The sequence below is a fragment of the Aricia agestis genome, chromosome 4 (genome assembly GCF_905147365.1).
Source record: "Aricia agestis chromosome 4, ilAriAges1.1, whole genome shotgun sequence".
Lineage (NCBI taxonomy): Eukaryota > Metazoa > Arthropoda > Insecta > Lepidoptera > Lycaenidae > Aricia > Aricia agestis.
Window position 1 is genome coordinate 6168143 of NC_056409.1, and position 27039 is coordinate 6195181.

The 27039-nt window shown below is 37.8% G+C and overlaps 1 protein-coding gene across 6 annotated transcripts in view; it reads left to right on the plus strand.

The window, feature by feature from the left end:
• The window catches only part of LOC121726676 (AF4/FMR2 family member 4), a 229147-nt gene that overhangs the window by 101956 nt on the left and 100152 nt on the right, over positions 1-27039 (plus strand). For 4 of the 6 annotated variants that reach the window (XM_042114138.1, XM_042114141.1, XM_042114143.1 and 1 more), the window contains exons 2-3: positions 2354-2563; positions 21187-21469. In XM_042114138.1, the coding sequence (XP_041970072.1) occupies positions 2508-2563; positions 21187-21469 (339 nt within the window). In that variant the 5' untranslated portion in view covers positions 2354-2507. The remainder of the gene's footprint in view (positions 1-2353; positions 2564-21186; positions 21470-27039) is intronic. The other 2 variants (XM_042114140.1, XM_042114142.1) reach the window with 1 other exon arrangement.

Consider the following 27039-nt stretch of genomic DNA (forward strand, 5'->3'; position numbering starts at 1 on the left):
ATCTTTTATGTGTTCGGTTGACACCTCCGTGGCTTTTTTTATGAAGCTTGCCACAGCGTCTCCATCAGTGTCAGTGTAATAGACACAGGTGTTAGTGTGCCGGGATATAGCTACAACTGCATGAGGAACGCTGTCATGGATTGCCAGCTTTCGGGGCTTGGTCTGTATGATGATCACAGAAGGACTCGTTAATCCCTGAGCTTCATGGATTGTGAGGACGCGAGAGTCCGTTCCCGATCCATAGCCTGTATTAGTGAGGGCTGCTTTCTCCTCTTGTATGTGGACAAGATACAGGGTATTTAGATCGGTTTTAGGTATTCTCGCTCCTGTATACTTCATTAGCTTTAGGGACCGCACAATTTCCTTCCATGAATAGATGTTATTATAGACCATGCTTAAGACGTATGCCACATCCATAGGGCTCCTGTGTGTGCAAGACAACTCTTGGGTGATGCTGGTTACCAGGTTTGGACGAGTGTAATTAAGTTTTAAGAGGTTTTCACGCTCTATAAACGGAAGTTGGTTAATATCTCCAATGAGGATGACATCGTTGGCGCCTGTTAACTGATTCGCCATGACGATTGAGCCGAAATGGTTCATGAGGGCCTCGTCAACTGTCAACCTTTTGTAGGTTCCTTTTGTCCCATTTACCAGCAAAGAGGCCTACCATGGTTTATCTTTAACTTTGTTGCCAGTTCGTAGCGATAGCCTTTGCTTTAGATCCTCGGCTGCTTCGATTGTCGTTGTTATTATAACGTCTGTTTCCTCATTGAGGTTATTAATGATCCAAGTTGTCTTCCCACATCCAGGAACCCCATTGACCCACGAGTAGTTGATGGGTTTCGCGAATATGTCCCAGTCCATGCTGGATTCGGGGTCCCCAGATAGGACTTCTGCCATTTCTAGTATCCTGTCTTCCAGCATTATTCTGGTACATTCCGCTTTTACAACTGTTGGATCCTCAGATGTTGTGATATATTTGAGCGTTCCCGTACGTTTTGATTCATCCTCGTCCAGAACCACGAACCTGTTGTCCGCACTTAGCGCCGCCATATACTTCCCTGTCATCGCCTCGGCAATTATTGTGGAGGTGACATTGTCGTATATTGCAGCTTTTGCATCCTCGAGTCTCACTTCTAACAGCTTTTGATTTTTCGCTGATAGGCCTGCATGATCTTATTGCAGGTCAAGAGCTTTATGGTCTTATTTGCTCTTATTATCGCCTGGAACTCGAGGAAGGCATTTATTATATGATCTTCATGGTTCTGGGCCAGTCTGAGTTTTGGCGGAAGCACTTGTCCGAAATCAGCTCTATATCTTTTGTTTTTATTTGCTGGTTTTTGTGGAGATGGTTCCCTCAAGAAAGCCTTTTGCTGTATTGTATTGAATTGCTGAAGCCTGCCGGTTTGTTTGTGATGCAGCCTTGATCTGAGAAAGGATGTTTTTATCTTGACTGTTTGGCTGCATTGCGGTTTTTTCACGATAAAGTACTTTTTTGATGGAACCCACAAACACTTTTAATTTGGCCATTGAATTTTTTGACTTCTTAATTTTATTTTTATCGCTCTCTTTCTCATCCTCTTTTTTGCTCCTCCGTGATGCTTGGTGTCGTTCACTTGCGAAGGATGAGCTCGCCTCGTCGTTGGGTTGGGAGACTGTTGGCTGATCGTCATGATTCCTTTTGAGGAAGCTTAGGTCATCCCCTCCGTTCTCGTAGAGATTACCTCATGATGTTCTGAGGCTTTTACTATTCCATAGTAATTTGCAGCCCTGCCTTTGTCCTGTCCCAGTGACATGGCGTCTACGCTGATTATGCGTGGGGTGATACTATGTCTTGTTCCCATTGCTCTCAACTCCTTCAAAGACGAACATGCACGTTCAAAGGCTGTTTGCGCGTCCCATTCAACTACTATTATCGTTTTGGTGCCCGATTGCAGTATTTTGCAGGGTTGGCCAGCGAAGTTAGATGATGGGAGAGCTAGATATTTGCTCATTTTCATGCTCGTCTTTGATGTACTCCCGTTTAGGATTGCTGCTAGTCCCGGTGATATGTTGACGTGGTTGGGAGTGTAAAGACGGCTGTATGTTATGCCTAATGTTTCCGTTGGATTTGACATGAAAAGAGGGATCGGCCTTAATTTGATTTTCGGTTCTCCGTTTTGTCCACGGGCTAGTAATTGTGCTGATTACTAGTAAGTAGCTACGTTTTATGTGAATTTTATTACAGTTTATATCGCGATAATTTAAATTTCTCTCTTAAAGTATTGGGTTAAATTTTAGCGATAAACACTACATGTGAGTTGTCAAGTCAGTGTGCAGTTGCATCTATTGATTATCATCTTTTGTCGTCTAGAATTCAGCGATGTGTACAATCTCCAAAAACGGATCAATAAATAATTTTGTGTAGTGTTAAGTTTGCGAGTGATAAGATATTTTCGTGCTAAAGTGTATTGTAAAACGTCACCATTTCGCTCAGTGCCAAGGATAAGAGTGGAAAGGTTGTTGGTATGCATATGTGCTATGAGAGACCCGGGGTCGTCAACGCCTTAAACGGAGGCGTAGGGTAAGTTCAATCTTTATTATTATAAGTCTTCTTAATGTTATGTTTGATGCTAATCAGATTTTAAGTAGCTCAGGATTCTTCTTCTTGAAGTTCTACGACTGTTTTGTTAGCTCCTAGCTCCTTTAGCTGATTAGCTTATTAGCTTTAGCTGATTACTTTTTAACTACTTGATAATTCTTCATTTACCTATAACATTTTGGTAAGGGGTACTTACAGTGTATACTTATCTCAATCAGACTATACCTATTCATAATCCATTAAATACCAAACTACGGTTTCATAACGTAAATATGCTTTTAAACCAAAATGCAATTTTATTCAGCGTGTTTCATATTAAAGGTATCCAATGCAGCGTATTTAATTTAGGGTGCATTAAAAGTGATTAAATAATTTTAACAGCTTGTTGAGTTTATGCCATAATTAATGTGGCCGTTAATGTTATTACGTACACTAAACTGCTAAACACTCGGGTGCTGCATTCGCCGTTATATTATAATGTTCTTCATCAACTCTACACTTAGTCTTAAATTTAAATGGAACTGGGAAATTCTGTAATTCAGTCACTGTTTCATGTAAATTGTACTCAACGTTTCTGTTTTTAGACGTTTTAGGTATGTTAAAACGAGTTTGCTTCGTGTTATGCTTTAGTTTAACCAAATTTTTAACTGAAACGAGATAGTATTGTATCTATTAATAAATTTTTAAGGTTGAGATATTAAGGTAGGAATATTTTTTTACATATTGTTTTGTTATTTAAGAAATTTCTAATCACATACTCTATACTTTCTTAAGTTCCACGTTATTTTAACTGATCAGTTTATCTAGCTCAGTTGTATCTCAGCGAACATTGTGGCGAAGTTGAGTTTGTACTTACGGAACATGTACTAATGGCTCGACTCTGGTCAGATTATTTGCTTTAGCCAAACAAGGCGGGGCATTTAACTTTGTTAATAAAAGTTGCCAACTTTCAGCTAATAAGAATACAAGTGGAAACAGAAGGTTGTTTGCGCCGCAGATGGAAAGGGTCGAGCAATTTAACCAATTACGAGCTAAATAGATTATGAAACGACTGGAATTAATGCATCCGGACTACATGCTCGTGGACGACTAGACGAACGTTTTATATCCTCTCCTCTTCTACGCAGCCTAGAAAAATAAATGATCCTCAAAAATGTCTGTTGTCAAAGTGGATATTATATCTGAAATTGCAGGTAAATAGGACGCCCATAAAACTGTTTTAGTACAATCCACCGGTAAATGGTTAAAATAAATTCACGCTGCGGAGGGAGCTAATATTTAGGTCGGCCGGCATCTGAAATAAAATAATTGTTTTCGTAGCGACTGAACATGATTGTTGAACTGATTAAAAGCCGTCAACTGTTTTACGCTCTACGAATGCATTTCAGTTTTGCGATAATAATTTATTTACATATAATTTTAACGTGTTAACACCAATTTGAATTAATGCATATATCACAGCATAAAATGATCTTTGGTCTGTAATATTTAAAACAACTACGCTTCTTTCGTTCTTCTATATCTATATCCAAAAAGCATCTTTGCTTGACTCTTGAGATGCTTTCATCGGATTCATTAATTACACAGTGTTTACGCCAATTGTTATCCAAACAATCGATGCGTATTAATCTCAACCGTTCATTTCAATAAGATTAGATCTGTCAATATCGCATCGTGTTCGCACACCGTCTGTAAAATCTGGTGTAATTAGCCTTCTGCGAGCATTCAACTACAGTTGCGCAGTTCCGCCGAGCGTTAATTATTGCTGGGGCAGGCTTTGCCGCTGACATATTTGCTAGGTCTGTTATAATTATAATGTTCATTTCCCCAGGTAAATACTACAATTAAATTGTGCCTACTTCTTTAAACGCTTTACCGGTTGGTGATTCACGTCGGCAAAGCTGTGTAAATATTTTAATTGCTTTATTTTTTGTGCGTGGTTTTTTGGAAATGTCATTTAGTTCGGGCACTTGCTGAGTGCTGATGACATTATATCACGGTGTCTAACTACGTGATATATCCACTCGACCAAGGAGTACTTTAGAAAAATACCAGAAACGTTCACATCTAGAAGGAGAATAGAGTTATAAATGACGTAACTTCGCTTGATTTGGTCTCCAAACCTTATCACGTTTCGTTTTTATTTGCGAGCATTACGAGAGACGCTTTTTTTTTGGCTTCTGAAGCTATTTAACTATATGGTTATACCATAAGGCTATGATTATTACTTGTTATTTCAATTTTAATTTATTGCCGTTTAAGTGTATTTTTAATTATATCTTTACAAGTTTATAAGCCATCGTACTATAATCGATATCCTTTTACGTCTTTACTTGCTAATTGAAAAATATAATTTATCGGCGGAGTTATGGCATCCTCCAGTCCACAGATGAGGTCCCTGGCAATTACTCGCGAGTCGCGGAGGTCTGCAAGTGCTTCAACTGCTTGATAAATTAAAGCTGTAATCAGAGAAAATAAAACAATAAAGAACCTTTTTTACGTAGGGGAAATCTTTAGTAGATCCTCGGAAGAGTTGGGTGTACTTCTATATATATAAAACTCAAAGGTGACTGACATGGTGATCTATCAACGCACAGCCCAAACCATTGGACGGATCGGGCTGAAATTTTGCATGCAGGTAGATGTTATGACGAAGGCATCCGCTAAGAAAGGATTTTGATAAATTCCAACCCCAAGGGGTTAAAATAGGGGATGAAAGTTTGTATATAATAATACTTCTTAACGCGAGCAAAGCCGCGGGTTAAAGCTCGTCTTCTAATAAAATGGAAATCGTAAATCAAATCGAGCAATTAAATCGTCTCATGTCGATCGTCAACCAATCGTAACCAATGTTGTAATTAAAAATCAATTTGTACACCGTTCTGTGTACTCGAGAATATTTTATTAGGCTATAAGTTCAATACCGTTTGTATAACGCGCTAATGTGTGATTGTTCTCGCACGGCTCGGTGTATCGGAATTTGCGCCTTATGATCCTCACAATAGAGACTGTTGGCGGAGGCTTCGCGGCTCGGACGTTGACCCGCCACTTCCTTGCGTCCACATTGTCACACCCTCGCGGCGGAAATGAAGATTTTCCTCTAATAACATTTACAAATAAATTATTGTAAGATTTTTAAGTGCGAGTATTGTAAGTTTATTATCTTCTTTGTAAACGGATGTAGTTCTTACTTTTTATGTTGGTTTAATTTGAAATAACTAATGGGGGAATGTGATAAAACTACGTACGTAGCGCCGTAAAGCCTTAAACTGTTTTAATTAAAAAGTTCAGTTACGACACGTTTTAACCTAAGTGCTTTACGAAGCGTTAAAGTCATTAAAACCAATACCGATTTCAAACAAAGAAAGTATCAGGTTCGCTCTTTATACAGCTAGAGTTTTCTTACTTCCCAACTTGAAAGAGTATAATTAAGCAGTCATTTATAATAGATGGACTATGAAAGTGATATCCTATGATAAGTGGATTCTAATTAAATGGATTTACCAACAATGGTTTTTCCATTCTAAGCGTCATTGTTGAGACTTCAGCCTAGCAATCATTTTTCTCTTTATTGTTCGATCTATTTAAATAATATTATAATTTAATTCATATTTTTTAAATACCCTTAAATATGTAGTGTTTCTGTTTGCCAAACTGGCTGTCTGTGGTGCTACCTTTGACACTTACAACTAAACATTCTGAGCATTCTTTCAGTACCGGGAAAGGACATAGAATAGATTTTATTCTGGGGCAATGTACGGTTAACATCTAGTTGACTAGTAATAATATTACAACAGTTGTAAGTTATCAATTTTGCAGAGAGCTGCGTATTCGTCCATTGCAGAATTTACATTATGGCGACACGCGCGGACACATTGGCGATTTCGTCTGCGATATTAATAGATAACGTATCGGATACGTTATCGCGATCCGCCGATTCAATGGTCTATCTGACATTGTAGTTATTGAATTTGATAAAATTCGTGTCCTCGCTGGAGTCAACGACCGCCGCCGCCCCGCGCCAACTGCGCGCACGTAAACTATATCGCAAGATAAGTGCTGGTGAATACTAGCCAATTATGTTGATTAGTAGATATTGCACAATGTTAATGAGAGGTGACTAATGATGCCCACAGCCCACGCAATGTTCCGCGTTACCGAATTGTAATTATATGTTAAAAGTTGGTAGTAGTGTGGGATAAGTCATAAGACTTATAAAATTAGGTTTAAAATAAGAATTTAACAGAATAGTGATTCCGAGCTTTTTCTTCCTAGCGGTCAGGCATATTAATATGAGTCGCCTACTCACTAAAGATATCTTTAGAGGCGACTCATATGCCTGATACCATCAGACCATCTAATCTGAGGGATGCAGACAAAGGGCAAAAACGCCTGTTTTCAAATCTACTTACAACGAAGTCGAAACGAATCCACCGAAGTTAAGTGTCGCCTCATTAAAAGCAGCGAAATTGACAAAGGCACTCTGATTTTAATGTGAACAGTATCGGAGGCTGAAGGGTGAGATGCCCTTCCACCCTGCCCGGCGCCCGCTATACCCGGCGCGGCGCCCGCGGCCGCGGTGTCGTCGAACCCTAGGGTAGACGGCGCGGGGGAGACAGATGTCATTGCGTTACCTAATACTCTCATTTGATATTCGAATCCACTTATATTTAAGGTTTTATTTCGTTTGATGTTGTAGTTATTAGAAAGAGTTCAATTTAATTTTCGTGAATTATTCGTCTAGTTTGTCTGTTTTCGTGATTGAGAAATACAAACCATAATGTAGTTGTTTGATTTTGATATGTTGACGGATCACGGTTGGGGCGTTGGGTACCCTACGCAGTTTTGTAGTTTTTAATTAAATGAAACGTTCCCGTATGAATAAATAAACCACAGCAAAGAAACCTGCGTTAAATACGAGTTAAAAAACTCATTAGCCGTTAAAAATATCGTGAGTGATGAGCCCCGGCGGGCGGCGGCGCCTGCAGTTGGCCCAATTCGTACATATTAATACGACGGTAATGAAAACGCATAATAAAACTGTGCTACATGCGGGTCCCGGGCGTTTACAGAGGGATGCGAAAAGATGTGTTTTATGAAACCAACTCAAAATCCGCTGCAGTCACTTCCGGCAACTCGATTCGAATCAGAATCGAAGCAGCGGCTCTATTTGAAACTAATCAGACTCGTAAATCAATATCGTATTAGTTTCGGGGGTTAAGACTGCTGTTTATTTAAGCTCGCAAAACAATTGAAAAGCTAAAGTTACGGGGTATATTTGCATAATTAGTTAAGATTTATCTCGACACTGCTCCTGCACTGCCCGGACAGAAAACTGCGCCCGCATAGGTCAAACGGCTCGCAGATAAATGGCGACGTTAATTTAACGCGAACACAACGCGCATGCAATTTCGTACCGGCTATTATTTAGTGCTTAGAGCTTAAGAATTGTTTTATTTGAGCCGAGTTAATTAAAATTTATTAGGTAGTGGCGTTGAATGCTGATTAGTGATTACTGATTAGTAATCAAAGTACATATTATACAATATATAAAATACTATCTGAGATATACTCGTCACCCCATTCACTGTAAACCTACTAACTCACTGTCGAGTGTCGACTAACATTTAACTGACTAACGGCCACTTAGAGAGGTTTAATGATTACTTAACTATAATTGAATGAAGATTTAATAAATGTAGAGTTTGACAAAAAATGTATGCAGTTTAACATTTTTTGTTAAACTCTACATTTATTCAATCGATCATTGAGTGTTCCTAAATGCGGTCGAAAGACATTAAATACTTAAATAAAATTACATACATAATAAACTATCGCATATTGTATCGACCTACAACTAGGTGGGACGACTATCTCCGCTTAGTTGCAGGCCCATGTTGGATGCGAGTAGCAGGAGATCGGTCATCTTGGCGTTCATTGAGAGAGGCCTATGTCCAGCAGTGGACGACTATAGGCTGATATGATGATGATGATGATGCATATTGTATACCTAGAAGTCACAAATTAAGCATATTGTATACCTAGAAGTTACAAATTAAGTAATACTTCTATTAATCAACTAGAATTTACAAGCAGTACGGAGTATTAAAAAATATTTTTATGATGATTACTGGCTGTGGTCACTGGTCAGTCGTCCCCGGCAGCTGGGCTCGGTTCCCACGACAGCGGAAGTGGCGGACGTACGGAACTCGTTTGCCCGCTCAAGGGTTGTGGGGATTTTTTATGCAATACGGTGTACGTTCCGGGTGAGTGATTGCAGGTAGTAAAGGTGCAGGATCCCTCGATCGTGGAAAAACGAGACACGATAGCTTATCTATTGTTATCGCGGCCGCATGTGGAAGCTTGGAAGTTGAAGCAAGGTGTATAACTGTATACTCACTGCCGCACTCAGAGTGGAACATTAATTACCTAAATATAATTTATTCAAAACGAGCTTTTGCCCGCGGCTTCGCTCGCGTTAAGAAGTATTAGTATATACGAACTTTCATCCCCTATTTTAACCCCTTGGAGGTGGAATTGATCAAAATCCTTTCTTAGCGGATGCCTACGTCATAACATCTACCTGCATGCCAAATTTCAGCCCGATCCGTCCAGTGGTTTGGGCTGTGCGTTGATAGATCACTATGTTAATCAGTCAGTCACCTTTGAGTTTTATATATATATAATATATATAGATTTTGACATAAGCATACATAATATCCACTAATATTTATCAAACTCTTTATTGAAATTGAAGTTGAATCATCATTAAATGTCTCTGATTGCCGTAATCAGAGACATTAATTAACGAAATAACTTAATTTTACTTAACTCTTATTTTGTGAAGAGTTTGCCAGCAGAAAATGTATGGAATTTATTTCAAATTTTAATAAGTGTCTCTAACGTGCAGTTGTTAGTGATTTTGCTGGTGAAGTCGATTCTATTGGTTAGTTTAGTTTTATTTGTCTGTGTTTTGAGTCATGAAGTGGTGGTGGTGGACTAAAGGAAAGCATAATGTGTAAATTAGCTTAAGCTATTATTGTTATTTTTCACTTTTTTGGTAAAAGGTGGCCCCGTGCGAGTTTCTTACGCCGGTTCTTCTCGCCGGGGTTAGTTCCCGAACCGGTGGTAGGCACCATGTAGACTTTCTGAGAACATTTGTTTCAAATAGTTCATTACAAAATATATTAGTGCTGCATGACTTGGTTAGTCAACCTGGGGTTGTGATGGCCGCCGGCCCCTATACACTCGTAAATTTTATTGAAAAAAATTACCCTCATTGTTAGTGTACAGTTGTGGAAAGCGTGTCTGAAATATTCGTGGAATAAAGTGTTTAAAGTTGTCACGATAAAGAAGGGTTTACGACGACACTGTACAGTGTACTCTAGTTCAGTGGTACTCAACCTTTTTATTATTATACTTTTGGTGCTGGTGTCACGGGCCAAAATTTTTTAGGGTTAAAAAATAGCGTTCTTCAAAATTATCTTGTTAAAAGCTTAGAAAAATTGACCCGACTTTCACGACGATTTTACACTACTTATTTTACCGGTAGGCGTTAATTTCAAAATGGTTCGACTTAACGCGGGCCACTGAAAAAGTATCGAAAGGTCATGTGGCTCGCGGGCCGCAGGTTGAGCTACACAATACACGCAGTACAGCTGCTCTAGTTTTTGTTAAATTATTCCGAGCGAAACAATTATTATGAGCTGTATTGTCTTTAAGACTGAGTTACGTCTCGATTCGACCATCTTGAAACTTTGGAGATTTATTGGCGAAGTTTGGACGTATTTGAATTTCTCCGTGATCGATTAGGATTCGTTTTGTACGATTAAGAAAATCCAGCGGTTTATCTTTCGGCTGGTCTAGATTTTGCACTGATTGATTTACGATGGGGACCCGAAACTAATAAATAAAAGTTGGGGGTTGGATGTTTTTTGGGGGCATCGTCTGGCTTCGAATGCTACAAGTCGATGCTTTATTGTTGGCAGAAAAACTCGGTGTTTACATTTTTCCCAATTATTGCTTATTAGTTATTTTTAATAGAATAATATTGTTCTGCGTCCATTTTAAGCAGTTGTGATTTAGTTGTAGAGCTAGTTTCCTGCAGCCTGCTTATCATTGTATTATCAGTGTTTTTTTACACATCAACCCTCCAGAAGTTTCTTGGCTCAAGCTAATGAGGTACCTGACAACTAATGTCGAGTGTACTGTCGTTCAGAGTTAGTTTACCCCTGCGTTTTACGCGTGCGGCGTGAGCCTTATGTCCTCAGCACGAAGGTTCTGTCAACAGTCGAGTGTACTGTCGTTCAGAGTTATTTTACCCCTGCGTTTTACGCGTGCGGCGTGAGCCTTATGTCCTCAGCACGAAGGTTCTGTCAACAGTCGAGTGTACTGTCGTTCAGAGTTATTTTACCCCTGCGTTTTACGCGTGCGGCGTGAGCCTTATGTCCTCAGCACGAATGTTCTGTCAACAGTCGAGTGTACTGTCGTTCAGAGTTATTTTACCCCTGCGTTTTACGCGTGCGGCGTGAGCCTTATGTCCTCAGCACGAAGGTTCTGTCAACAGTAACATAATATCTGTGTACGGTCTGTGCTACCGCGAGATTTCCCGCTTGAAAGTAATTTATGTTACGGCCGCAGTGCGAACGGCATACGCGCCGCTAACACGCCGTGTTTTCCTATGGAATTTTAATGCGCCTCTACAGTTGCTTTAGTTTTTGTCTAGGCTCATGAAAAGGCTAATAAAATTTTGTCTCGTTTAACGCGGTAATTGTTATTTAATTTGCACAGAAGTATTTTCAAGTTTATCTTGCAGCTGGGTCTGAAATATTATGATTATTGATTCGGGTCGAAATTTTGGATTCTATTAATTTAAAATGATAGTATTTAAAATTAATAAAGAATTAATTTATGGGCCCTAAAAAGAGATAGTAAAGATGAAGTATTTATTAAAGATCCTTTCAAATACTTCAGTATTTATTTGTATATCTAACTTCTGTTTTTTTTTTTTATAAAAAAGAAAACAAAGTCTTGCACGTCAGTTTACGTGACAGTTAGTTGACAGGCGCTGGAGGACCGGAGGACCGTCAAGTGTCTCCCCGAAGCCAGACAACTCATCGCGTTTTGCGTATCGTGGAATTTCCTAAGCCTTAGCCCTAGGTTACTTGTGACTTGCGTGATGTCAAATTGATTGTTTATTGAGCTCCGTCTTCCAAGAAGACTCCGTTGTAGGAAATTGATGTAGGTAGTAGGTACTGTTGTCTAATGTGAGTACTTTAGAAGGTAAGTGTGTTACAAGTACATTGTACAGCAGACAAAACGATGGCTCGATCAGTTTCAATTTGTAGGGTTCCGTACCCAAAGGGTAAAAGTGGGACCCTATTACTGACACTTCGATGTCTGTCCCTCTGTCTGTCCGCGCTCTCATACAAAAAACATAATTTTTGACTTCCGCTCTATAACGGTGCGGAACCCTTTGTGCGCAAGTCTGATTCGCACTCGTTCGATTTTTTTTTCTTTTCCCTAGGAAGCTCCAAAATGTATAATCACGAAATAAATGACTACATCATTTGCAGACGTGGTTGAACTAGGTAATATTGTATGTGTGTGTGCGCCCGATTCAACGGCGCTGTTTCTTTCTTTCTTACTTCACTCTCTACTTTACATTCCTTTTCGATTATTCTCTTAAAATTACATTAAGAGGATACACCAGGGGCGAGAGAAATTGAAAATAGGTATTTGAAAATGTATTGCTGTCTCACCAATCTCAAGTCTCCCACCGCAGAGCGCGATAAAGACAACACGACAAAAGTACTAATAAAAGAACAGAAAATCTTCGATTCGTTGTCCGCTGATTCCTTCTCCAAAACATAACCGATTTAAGTACTTTTTTCATTAAGAATTAAAGCAAGGCTTGAGCTGTGTTCCTATGTTTTATTTTTTTTGTATATGCTAGCCACTTTTGTTTTCTGGGTGTTTGAACACAGAAGAAAATCTGGCCATTTTTTTGGGTTTTTGGACGTTCTTATCTTTTTTAATAATAAAATTATGAAAAAAAAGAAAACATAGGGACATGCTAATAGTGGCCATAGATATTCAGGAAAAAAATCATAACTCTACCGGCATTATCCAGGGAGGAAACAGGGGACAGCGTTTGTATGGAAAAATGGCGGTGTGGAATCCTCTTAAGGGGGCGACTAATCCTAAAGTGTCGATTTTATAATTCATTTTTATACTTGAAAATAAGCCCCGAATTGTTTCATTTTCTAAAATTAGATACTACATTATATTTCCGAGAATTCGATCTCAGCAAAAACACGCTATTTTAAAATTTTCTCGATAGAAAAAAATCACAAAGATGCGTCTAATTTTCACGAATTTTTCATTTATTGCCATAACCGTGCATTGAACTAAGTTAATATTTTAACACATTGTATAAAATTCTATCATTGAGAGATTGACCTAGCGGATTTTTAAAATGTTGTATATTTATCGAGTTATTGAGAAAAAACTAATTTGGCGATGAATCCGCGTCGTCCTTTTTCACCTGGCATATGAAAGACGGGCGTGAGTGTGAAGAGAGAAGGACGATGTTTGATTTTTGAGGTTAGTCGCCCTCTTAAGCATAGATAGATTACGTGCGTGGTTTTTAGATATAGCTTGCAAAATTGTGTATCGTGCAAATACTCAATACGATCACGTACATAAAGATTGATTATTATTATATTTAGAACAGACATGCTACAGTCTTATCTGTTATCACTGCTAGCTATGCACGTACATACAGATAAGCTGTATAGGTACATACTTTGATGTCTTTGACAAAAGTGTTTTACTAAATTTTATACGCAACTTTGATCGCAAAGATTCGATTATCGCACGGAAATCGTATATTTTTCGGAACAAAACCCATCTTGATATGTCTCGAAAGTAACCCTGTACCGAAATAAGAGAGACAGACAATCTCTCGCATAAATTACATTATTTGTATGGAAGGATGGATTTAAGTTCATTTAAGCGTTTGCGCATAAATAATAATGGACGTAAGTGCTCTGTAACGGATGAATCGTTTTCCTTTTTATGCCTCCGTAACTTCTAATTAATCATAGTATCGATAAATTCGTATTGAAAAATGATAGCCTAAAAGGTTTTGCTATTTTTGGTATCCACCCGCGTCGTAAGGAGCTCTAATAACGATAAAAGCATGATTTTACCAATAGGATACTAGATATAATTTCTAGATTGAATACCACACAAAAAGTTATACTTTAGATTAAAATTTAAAATGATTTATCGATAGAAAAATGAAATTCAGCTCATACACGAAATAAATAAACCTGATCAAAACTATGTCGGCCGTCGGGGAAAATTGCTAAATATTGTACTACGAATATTCTGGAATTGGTAAAAATACAGGAACTGAAAAAGCCAATACTTTTGTGGCAGCTGACATTTATTGCCCTGAACAATATGAATATAAATGAGATAAGTGCCTTTCAGCCTTTAGAGTGTTGAGTGTAAGTTCTCACATGTTAATGTCAATTTGACGACCTCTGTGGCTCAGTTGGTAGGCTGTTGGTAGCTCAAGCCGGGGGTCGCGGGTTCGAATCCCGCCGACGAAACAAAAAGTTTTCAAAAGTTCCTGGATCACGACTCATGGATGTGTATTAAATATGTGTATCGTATAGTAAAAATCTTAAATAAATGTATATTATTAAAGTATTAAATATATTTCCGTTGTCTGGTACCTGTAACACAAGTCCTTCAGGTACTTAGCACGGGGCCCGACTGACGTGGTGTGAAGTGTCCGTAGAAAAAAAAATTAAAGACGTGAGTAGAAGAACAAACAACTAACATTTTATAACATTAGGACAAGTAATCATTTTTTTCCTTATAGTTTAAATAAACCTTGTAACTTTAGGTAAGTTACAACTTCATCATCTGACCAATATAATATCTGGCTATACATAAGATCCATTTTTTTATTTCAAATCATTTTCCCGACCAATTTTACTGCGTCGAATAAGTTAGCATTGTAACACGAAAGACACTAATTTCCATCATACACATGGTGAGAAGTGAGTAAAACTCACATTCCGCCCGGTATTAAATATTAAGTGAGTATCATTCTCGCAGTGACATCTTAATTATTAGTTACCAATATAGAAATATCGGCCGAACTCGATACCTGAGGCGCGGCGATGGTTACAGTCGGGCGCCGGCTAGGGCTGATGAATTAACTGAACATCGATATCGACAGACAATATTTCAATTTTAATCATAATTGTTTTCATAGATAAATTAAATTCTTCATATCCAATCAAAAACAAATGTGAAGAGCCAAGTTAAAGCTGTTGATGTTGACGAGACTACTGAAGTCTAGTAGTACTTAACTAGTAACTATTTAGTACGTAGTAACTAACTATATTTTACTGTATTTAGTAATCTGTGAGTTCAGATCGACCGAGATTGGCTAAAATGATTTTTGGCAGAAAATAGAAAAAAATAAATCCTTTTTAGTGTATGCTCATATCGTGTGCGCAAAATCAGACGTTTACAGCTTTAAATCTGTACATAAGCAGTTATTTAATTTATTTTCGTAATGTCTTAGTAAGATAACCCGGATTAAGTATTTAAACGAGGTTATTAAATGAATATACGTATATTAAAACGCTTTATCATAGATATGTATTTTTATTATAATATCGATATCGATAACAGTCATCTCTAGTGTCGCCACATTAACCTGATCTGCTTATATTATGCTAAATTAATTACGCGCTCGATCGTCAAGTGAGTTACTTATACCCCAAACCGCATGAATAAACTGAAGCTACTTTGGTGTTTTTTGCGAATCGTAGCAGAGCTTCGATTGAGAAAAAAAAGCGTTGGAAAAGTATTAACTTTTCCAGTTCTTTCATTTTGTACAGTTGTCTATGGTTGTAGGGTATATAATAGGCTGGTTTTATTATATTTAAGACAATATATAAATATGTGTAGTAAAAGCCTAAGGGCCTGTTTCACCACTTCCCGATAAGTGATGAATAGGCTATCCACCAATTAACTTGACAGATCAAGTATGGAGAATCTGTCAAAAAAGTTGTGGATAACCTATTCGGCATTTTATCAGAAAGTGGTGAAATAGGCCCTTGATGTTATATTTTAAGGTGTAGAATGTAGAGCATTAACTATTTCTACACGGTTAAATAGTCTATAACTAACTGCATGTACTTACTTATCTTTATCACAATGACACTTGAAATACATTATAAACTTATAACTTTATTACACTTTATTACATTGTATAACTTTATTCAAACTATAATAAGTATTGATGTCTGTCTCTACCTTTATCGGATCAATATCTGTTTTCTGTGTGTAGTAGGCGTGACCCTCGCAATATCATTGTTCGTGAGGGCCGAGGTTGCGGCCTGCATTGAGCTAACTTCATTATTTGTATCTATTACAACTTATTGGAGTTTAAGTGAGCAAAAAGTTAAATAAATTATGTTTTATTAAGATCAGATAAATAATAAATCCTTTCTTAATATTATTAAAATTGTCTTCCTCTATAATTCTGATACGCAAATCTGGCGCGTTCACTAGTAATTGCTAAAAATATTATTATGTAGCATGCTGCATGAGCAAAAGAGAAGCATACTGCATACGTCGAGATGATCGATATCACTATTTCGCTTAACGAATTTTGTTAACATTAAGTACAAATTATAATAGTACTTTAAACTTTACAATTTCGTGTTTAGGCAATTTGTTATCTCGAAATTGTAGTGTTACCCTGAGATAACTGTAAAATGAATCGCTGCTGCATATTTGCTACAACGAACAGATATTTATTAAAGAGCTCCGACTGTACCGCTGCATCTATAATCCCACAATTTAAAACCTCCCGGGACCTCCTATTGTCGTCTCCAGGACTGAAAGGCCAACTTCGTTTTGTTCTGTCTGCTGCAGAAACTTTATATTTTTAATTAGTGTCAATCCCTGAACAGTGTTTGTCTAACGTTCTCATTCCATTAATATTTAATATCTGTCTCGATTAGATTAGAAGTCTGGGAGACTAGAGAGCAATGATTGTTTCACCGACCGGTCTAACTAAAGTTATGAGTCCTCTAGCGACAATTTCACCAACACTTACCTATAAGTTGACGTTAGAGGACAGAGTTGGTGAAAACGCGCATAAAAGTAAAAAAAAATTACCAACCATTTATATAGGGTTCCGTACCCAAAGGGTAAAAACGGGACCCTATTACTAAGTCTTCGTTGTCTGTCCGCCTATCCGTCTGTCCGTCTGTCTGTCACTAGGTTGTAACTCAAGAACGGTAATAGCTAGAAAGTTGACATTTTCACAGATTGTGTTACCGCTATAACAACAAATACTAAAAACAAAATAAAATTTATACGTGGGAGAGCCATGCTTCGGCACGAATGGGTCGGCTCGACCGGAGAAATACCACGTTCTCACAGAAAACCGGCGTAAAACAGCGCTAGCGCTGTGTTTCGCCGAGTGAGTGAGTTTACCGGAGGCCCAATCCCCTACCCTTCCCTACCCTCCCCAATTCCCTTCCCTATTACCCTATTCCCTCTTAAAAGGCCGGCAACGCACCTGCAGCTCTTCTGATGCTGCGAGTGTCCATGGGCGACGGAAGTTGCTTTCCATCAGGTGACCCGTTTGCTCGTTTGCCCCCTTATTTCATAAAAAAAAATATTTAAGGGAGGCTCCCATACAACAAACGTGATTTTTTGCTCTATATCAATAATGGCAACAGGTAGGTACTTGAATTTTTCAGAAAATCCTTAGTTATATGTGTAATTTAATATTTTATAATAATATTAAAATAAAATAAACAATTAAGGGGAGGCTGCCATACAAGAAACACAATTTTTGGCCTAATTTTGCTCCATAATGGTGCGGATCCCTGCATGTGCGAGTTCGACTCGCACTTGGCCGATTTTTTTATAACGTTCACGAGGTGTTAAAATAACTCAACGAACGGATGATGAATATTATGAGGTAAAAATATAATTAATTTTGATCTTTGATCGTCGCCTACAAACTTTCTACTTTTGTCTTTTAGAAAAATGGACATCGAAGAACGAATTACTTTAATTTTATTAAACTTCATAAGAGTTTTACCGCTCACCTGCTAAATAAATTATTTCTTTATTCTTTACTTAACAAGAATCAGGATTATTTTTTATGACGAATTAATTATTTTAATAATCAAAACAAAGTAGTTGTAAATACTTCCTTTATGTTTATGTGATTAAATTAATAAATATTAAAAATTAATTATCGACTCACAAAATTTCAATTATGGAGTTGCCTCTTTAACGGTGATGTATTTATAATTAATTTTCCGTCGATGATGATTAAAAGTCCAGTCGCCACACACCGTGTGTTATTACGCGGGAAATGGCGCGAATATCCGTCACAAAACCAATCGGTTTTACCGGTAATAATATACTGCGACTAACTTCACGATAATATTCACATGCAAAGGTATGATATTTTCTCTACGAACAATAAAAACTATTTTCTGCAGATATTGATAAACTGTACTAAAAGAAAATGAATTTTAATGTCTGTAAAAAAAGAGTAGACGCAGTACAACATCAGAGTAGACAGAAGTATAGAGTATGCCGACTTAGAACTGATGTTGAAATTTTTAAATTTCACGTATTATGACGAAAATCGTCGCTAGGGTTGTTAGCTTGTTACCTACGAATTAAAAAATATGACATATTCGATGGACGTGTTCCTCTTTGGTCGTTTTGTTGTTTGTGTTTTGGCACATGCGATTAAAATTGTCAGAATCCAATTTTGAAATCTTTATTTTAAATATTTAAAAATAAATTATATCAGCCAGCGCGAGGCACAATCCATTCATAATCCTAGTGAAATCCGACGAATTTGACAGATATTGAAACCTGTCCGTTTCTTTGCAGTCGAACTACTGGTAGTTATGTCTATTGTGACAACATTTTCTATTACGTAATCACGCTCAAAAAGAGGTTTTTTGTCACTTTTTTCTCATTGTATTTCCACTGAGAACGCTTATACACTTTAAAATATATTATCACCTTGCACATTTTTATTTCGATTTAATAAAGTTTTCATATTTTTTATGTGATTTCAAAATTGTGTACAGCGTCTATACTTACTCTTTTTTGACAAGTTATACCAATGAGTTTCTAAAATACTAGAGTAGCAATGTCTTACAAAAGATTCTCATAAATGCGTAACCACTTTTTTGTTCAAAAGACAATGTCAAGTCATATATTCGTTATGTCATTATGTATGTGAGATATGCCTGCAGGCATCTTCGAAGTGGCAACGCGTTGCTACCGTAAACTTCCAATCTAGTTACGTTAGTAACATAGAATATCATTGGGTTATACCTACTACATTAGGGTGCAGCCAAACGAGCGTAATTTTGTGAGCCGTGAGTCGCAGAATTTCGGTCGCGTAAATTATTTTTCGTACTAATGATGACTTACAAAATTACGCTCGTGTGAATGAAGTAGAAATTTTCCATAAAACTAAATGCAGCAGAATTTCTGCCAACCGAAATTCTGCGACTCACGACTCATAAAATTACGCTCGTTTGGCTTCACCTTGTCTGCAACTTTGATGCGCCGAAATTCGTCATAGCGCAGGTCAGGAATTTCCCAGAATTAAAAATCATCCATTGTCCTTTAGCACGACTAAAAGTACCGATACCATACCGATTATCCCGAAGAAGTATTTAGCGTAAAAAGCGTAATTTCTGTCTTAAATGATTCTAACAGGATAATAATATTTTGAAAACAAATCTCTCTACTGCTAACGATGCCAACTTCTGATCACGGAAAATCCTGTGCTGACGGAATTTTATGTCACCGTCATCCGGAAATCCCAGTCTAATTGATATTTTTAATTTTTATCGACTTTAGATAATAACTAATCACATCAACTCTACAAAAATTAATTAATTACTTAAAATGTTACTTACACTTCCGTGCCAATCAAATTTACTAATGCTGAAAAAAAAACTAAACTGCGCCAAACTAAAAAAAAATCGTTTAGAAAATAAGATAACACAAATTTGACGTCACGAACTACCGAAAGGCAGTCTCGGGCCTCGCCCACAGCGTGGTTAAAATTGAACGATGATTTCCACAACGCCTTTTCAGTCTGTGTAATAACCTACGGATCCTTTGTAATGCCGCTGTCGTCACTAGGGGTGTCAACGCTCGGAAAATGTCATTCAATTTTGCTCTACAAAACGCAATTTAAGACGACGTTTACCAAAAATTAATCGGACTCGCTATTAATTTATTGCCATAGTATTATGCTTTAATAAATTCACTTTAATGAAAATGTAAGCTTTATCTAGGCAATACCTATTTAATAAAAAATCATGAGTTGGTTTGTTCAGCCCTGCTCGTGATTCTGATACGCCCACATACGTAGTTCCTTACACTTGGTAATGTGAATCAAATGAGAGTGGAATTTTTAAACTTCATTTCGCTAATGTGTCGCTATTTGAATGACGTATTTTTTGCGTTGTTTAGTTCTATTGTTAATTGTGTTTCTTTCGTTTGATTTTTGAAATAGTATTCTGCAAATGCCAAGGTCGAGGTATGAGTTGTAACTCACGCGTAATTAATTATTTAGGAAGTTTGAAAACGAATATGATAACCTTGTTACTCCTTCAGACGACTGACAAGTCGGCCTTCTACCGTGCTAATTACTGAACAGCATGTGTAGGCCACACGTGCGGAAACTTAGCGATCGCGTGTCGGTTGTACTCTTCTGTCGCAGTACGAGTGAGCGGGAGGAAGCATAAACATGGATGTCAAAACCGATTTAATGAAATGCAACTCGCTTGTCGAAATGCATATTATTATGTCAAATGTCAATGCCATCCCTCCCTACTGGAGAAGACAAAATTGATTTTCAACGCAGTATATTTTTGCAATTTCTGTAGTATGCGCTCAAAATATTTACCGAATTTTCCACTCACGATGTGTTAAATGCGCTAATTTTGTACGTAATAGGTGATTGTGGGCTTGGGAAGTTGGGTGACATTTTTGTGTGGGTTGATTTTTAAAGTTTGTAGCCAGTAATCAAATTATTTAAAAGTAAAAGCAAAGTATTTAAAATAGCACTATCTACCTCATTATCTTACCTTAGACTAGGTAAATGGTGCTAATTTTGGTTAAGATTAGGTAGATTAGTTTTAGGAAAGTACATACAGTACAGTGAGCAATTGTAGAGTATCACAAATGCGTTATGCCGTATGCGACTCAGTCCAATGGCGCTGTTACGTGGAACGAACGAGGAAATGCGTTGGTTACTCCTACATTGCTAATAAAGCGTAACATTTTTCCATAAAAATGCTGCATTAGGTTAGCTTTTAGCCGTAATGGCCCGTCGTAACTGAAATAAGGTGGCCGAATACCGATTATATATTATGATGCTTTTCGACGTATCGTGTTAGGTGTTATAGGCGCCATTACCTACTTCCATGTGGAACTATAATGTTACTTTCGGGACCACAGCTTTCAGGGTCACAGATTAATGAACACGTCTTTCGTTTCAGGTACGATAAGTGGGACCGGGGCGGGGGCGGCGGCGCGGGCGCGGGTGGCGGTCCCTGGGGCCGCGAGTCGCGCGACACCCGCGACGCCCGAGACAGTCGCGACCGCGAGGCGCGCGACGCCCGCGAGAGCCGCGAGTCCCGAGACGCGAGGGAGTCGCGGGAGGCGCGCGACCGCGAGCGCGACCGGGACCGCGAGCGCGAGCGGCAGGCGCGCGCCCACCAGATGTCGCACGCGTACGCCGCTGAGGCGGACGCCTCGTCGCTCTTCCCGGCGCCGATCAGGGTGAGTTTCCGTTTTGTTTTTTTTTTAATTAATTGCACTAGGGCTCGTATCTCGGGTGTGAGTTTAAGAGCTCACCTGACTCTAAAAATCAAACATCGTGCTTCTCTCTTCACACTCACGCCCGTCTTTCATATGCCAGGTGGAAAAGGACGGCGCGGAATCATCGCCGAGTTAGTTTTACTTGAATAAAAGACGAACTATATAATGATTATGAAAAAAGTGTTTTGAGCAAATTTAGGTTTTATCAATACCTTTTTATCCAAGCAAAAATGTGTCTAAAACAAGGTTTTTTGTAAAAAAGAAACTATCGAGCATTTTTTGAGTAATCGTGTTTTCGTCTTGAGCATTTAATCTTTATGAACTGAAGTTACTTGTGTCAAAAAATCAGTTTTCTAGACCTTACAGATTTTGAGATCTAGGTTAAAGTATGTAGTCAAGTTAGGGTCATATGGGCTCTTAAGGGTCAATCCAGATCTATGAAATGCGAAGAAGAGAAATGCGAAGCTTAGATGCATTTCTAATTTTGTACTGATTTGACAGATTTCAATTGCGTAATGGTTGCCATACACGCTACGGTCTACCGGAGAGCTCCACCTGTGCAGGTATGCCTGCGCAAGTAGACCGGAATGTGTGTGGGAATATACCTGTGCAGTTTTTTGGACCTGCGCAAAATCGAAAATCAATTCTTTTGAGTGACACATCCGCAGGCATACCTGCACAGGTGACCTCTCCGGTAGACCGTAGTGTGTATAACTTACAAAAGACGCCTTGCAAATCTGTCATAAGTGTGTGAAAATTAGCCAAACCATTAATTTGTAACCCATTTGATGCAAAAACCCTCTACAATTATAACTTATTATAATATAAGTACAATGGACAATAAACACTGGAGTAGGAACCTGACTGCTTTTATTTGTTAACCGCCACTCTTAAGAAACGAATTGGGGGGTTATTAAAATCAAACAAAATGATATTTGACTTTTGCCTAAATAAATACCTTTGAGATATTAATCCGTTAATAAGTTGGTCATACACCAATAAATTGCAATTTGTTATTACGATTGATGTTTTACGGTTCAAATATTTACAGTACATTCGATTTAACTTTTAATCCCTCGGGATCATGTTGTTTACTTTATATTTGATTTTTAAAAGGCTTTAATGTTTGAAATGGATTAACACACACGTGTAGTAAGTAGATCCTATGAGACTTATACTGGCGATTAGCAAATTATGCGATTTTACGGTGGTAAATCGCGGCGAATTCGCGGCGAATAGTAAAAAGGGAGCAGTGTTTGATTTCAACGTTTGTTTTCTTTGAAATTAACAGTCGGTAACATGATTATTTTGGTCCGCCTTAGATTTCATTAGATCTAATATCTGATCAAAGCTAAGGCTTCGGAGGCCAATACCAGACTACCTTTCCAAAAGCAATTCATTAAATCCTCCTTGCATGTTTATTGTAAGTATATTGTGATTTGTGGCTTATGATTCTTATGAATTATGAATTTATGATAAACATTACATAAGCAGCATACCATGCAGTGAGAGTTAAGTGGGTCGCGGCGAGCGTCGGGCGGGAGATAAGGCGATTGCTTTTGTTGAGTTTTAATAACTCGTTAGGTATTTGCACTTCCATTTTGTGTACGTTGTATCTAGTTACCGTAATCCCACCTGCGGCTACTAGATTAAAAACTGTGCATTTGCCCCGCGATAAATTAAAATTGGACCTGGAAATGTATTTTCATTTTTAAATTCGCGTTGCAACTAGGGAGACTAGCTGTTAGTGACTAGATATCGGCGTTTTTGGCTAATACATCTCTAGATTTACTTTGCTGGGGATTTTTGAATGTTTGGTTTATTGAAGTTAATTACATGAGACGTTAAATCACTAGTTATCGTATAAAGTTATCGCAACAAAACCACATCCGCTATTTCAGATTAGGAACTCGTTAGTCTCTACTTAATATTGTCGATATAATTGAATACTATAATATTCTATAGTTATTACAGTATTTTGTTGGGGTAAAACTTACTGGGGTGACTTATGTAATGCAGACTATTAAATTATGTGGCCTAATTCATCATAAATCATAATATTAGTGTGATATAAATATTTTAAGGATCTTCCAGGATGGAAACAGTATAATATTCTAAGTACTAGATGCATAAACATAATTTAGTTATTCAACCTATCAACACCGGCAGCATCGCTGAACCGTGTCAAATGAAAATATCAAAGTGTTTGTAAGTCGTTAAAACTTTAACGACACTGGCAACACCAGTTATTGCGACAACACATTTTATTGTTAATGGCAACTTCGGCAATACATCGAAACCCGCGAATATAACTATTACTTGCCCGTTGCCGCTAATGTAAACTAACATTGTATGTTTATGGGCGAATTTATTTACGTAACTGTTGAACGTATCGGCTTTAGCCTCTTGTTGCACCTACCTGTTAATAATGTATTTTGCCCACTGATGGTTACTTTATTGGATTATTGGATCTGAATACTTTGAATGAGGGTTTTAATTTAGACACGCATTTGTGTAAAGTGTGTTTGTTTATGTCTAGATAAGACTTATACGGCCTACTCAATAAATATTTGAGTTAACCATCGAGTTATTAAATACTAGCACTAAAATGTTATTACTGACAATCATGGTTCTGATAATAGGAAAACTTACCATTGAACCTAGTAAGAATCAAAATCTAAGACTAGGGATCTAAGGGCCTGTCCACATGTCCATTGTCCACGTTATGACATCGATCGGCGTCAACGTGGAGCGGTGCGGTAACGTAGCACGTTAGTTGACGTGACGTGAAAATTTACGTCAACGTAATGTGAAAATGCACGTCGCGGTGTAGCAACATTTTAGGTACGTCTTTTCAACGTGGAACGTGGATGACGTCGTGAGTCGTGACGTGGAGATGTGGATAGGCCGTAATTCATCTGTAAGTTGCGTTAATTTGCTCATATGCTTTAAATGCGAACATTTTATGACGATTTTGAAAAAAAATATGTGGACTCTCTACATCTTGACTCCGTGATTCTCGTTATCCGCGTGATTACTTTGTTAATAGCCAGAATTTTTGTAACCGCCTTTTGAAAGTTTCTCTAAGTCTATTAGAACTTTTAGGAGTTGTGAGTTATGACTATTAAATAGAATAGGATAGAAATGAGATCTGGTAGCACGTGTCGCCGCGGCCGTCGTACACTTTTACTCGGCCCGATCACGCGACCGCGGTAATGACATCGACATGGACAAAGGAGTCCGCTCGCCAGTGATCGCATGAGACGGATTAAATAACAACATATCATACTAAATGTACCGTCACACGTGACGCGAATAAGCGTTATGACTTATGAGGATTTCGTTACGTATATACCTAAGATGACCCTGTTGTGTTGGCTAGAGTATGGTATGGTCGATATCGAGAGACGAATCGCAAACGTCGGATAAAGTCAAAAGTGTTAGAATTTGTTTGTAAAGCGCTTTTTGGTTTAGCCAAATCTTTTTTTAATTCCTTTAAATTAAAACAGGGAAGAAAGGAGTTGGCTAACTCCTATACCTTCTCGAAGCAGAAATAACTAGATTTAAATATTCACTGCATATTTAATGACAATAATGGTGACTAAATTACTTAGCTAGAACATACATTAGTGGAACTGAAATTCGGCGAAGCTCTCTCGTCCGTAAATAGGTTTTATTGCCTGCTAGATTCATTTATTGGATGTAGAGTATATACTACTACGTTTCTTCGAAACGCCTTTGTGATAAATTTATTATCACCACAAGTTGACCTGATTTGTTCCGTGTACGGAATTTCACAGTAAAATTGATATTTTTATTGCAGGAGGGAGAGATAGACTCGATAGTTTGTTGGGAGACATAATAACCGTATATTGTATGCTCATGAAAACAGTTTTAACTTACTTCCACTTGAGCTATTTAAATGGCAAAGTTATTATATTTAAACTTTATATAATGAAATTAGGACCGGTTTGTGTTTACGTAAAATAGATTTTTATACATCTAAAGGTCATTTTTTGAATTATTCATATCGAGATATAATTTTTGTTGCAAAACCTATGCTACGTTTTAGTTTAATAACAGTGTGAAATTAATGCATGAGAAAATGTAATATTGATACTGATTTTTTTACACTATACCTCTTATGGACTATGGTCAATAATAATTACATAAATACTAATAAAGAAAGGCTAATACAAAGAGTACAAAAATATTGCTTGGTATGAGATCATACCAAGCAATATTTTTGTATTGATTTATATGACGACCTCTGTGGCTCAGTGGTGAGCGCGTTGGTACTCAAGCCGGGGGTCGCGGGTTCGATTCCCGCCGACGGAACAAAAAGTTTTCAATGTTCCCGGGTCTGGATGTGTATTAAATATGTGTATGATATAATAAAAATCTCAAATATATGTATAGTATAAAAGTATTAAATATATTTCCGTTGTCTGGTACCTGTAACACAAGTCCTTTAGATACTTAGCACGGGGCCAGACTGACGTGGTGTGAAGCGTCCATGGATATTATATTATTATTATATTGATGATTATGTTAATTTATATTGATTTCTACTCTAGTGCTAGAGCACTAAACTAGAAATCCTAGAAAACTTGTGTGAAAACAATGGAGCAAGTTTTTACTACTTGTAGGAAGCGTAGGAGCGAACAAATTCGCACGGGACGGCCATTATAGTAACGATCAATTAGGTAAATATTATTGCCGTAGGATAGTTTTTGTGCGGCGACCGGTCGAAGCCACCTTGTCAAGGCCGAGCAGCTGCCTGCTGCCTCATTACTGCCGTTTATGTAAACCGGTACGAAATCTTGCACCGCGGGCGGCGCGGGCGCACAGTGTCGTAGTGCCGTAGATCAAGATTCTACAGGGTAAATGATTGTCGTTATGATATTCATTTTGTGATATTGGTATTGGCCAAATGCCGTTTTTGCCCATTATGGGAACTCTTGTGTAGCCTTGATCGACATTAGTAACAATGAAAACTGTTTGATTAATATATGTATTAATAAATATCAGGTGTGCCCTAGGGAGTGCTTATCTTGACGAAATTATAAGCGAATATCTGTGATTCGAGGTGTTACCCGCAGTTTAAGTGAAATATAATAAAAGACTATGAAAAGTACCAATAATAGGGTCAAAATGATGAATGATGATTTGCAAAGTAGCATAATATGCTTTCCGTTCTTAAAACAACTCCCAAACTCCCAGACTTGTATCTATAAAGAGTCGGGAATTCTCTCAAGACCTTCCGAACCAAGGTATACCAGTAACCATGTACATCTCCGTGCAAAATCTTACTTATTGGTAGCATATGCTTAGAATACTTCCCAAGAAACCGAAGCCACCGGATGTTTCCATATACATTTTGAGGAGTTCCCTCAATTAATTATGGATACCTTCATCAGGTCACCACTTTTGTGAACATGATACCAACTTGGATTGATACCTTATTATACACTAAAAGAAAAAATTTGAAAATCGGTTCATAAACGGCGGAGTAATCGTTGAACATAAAA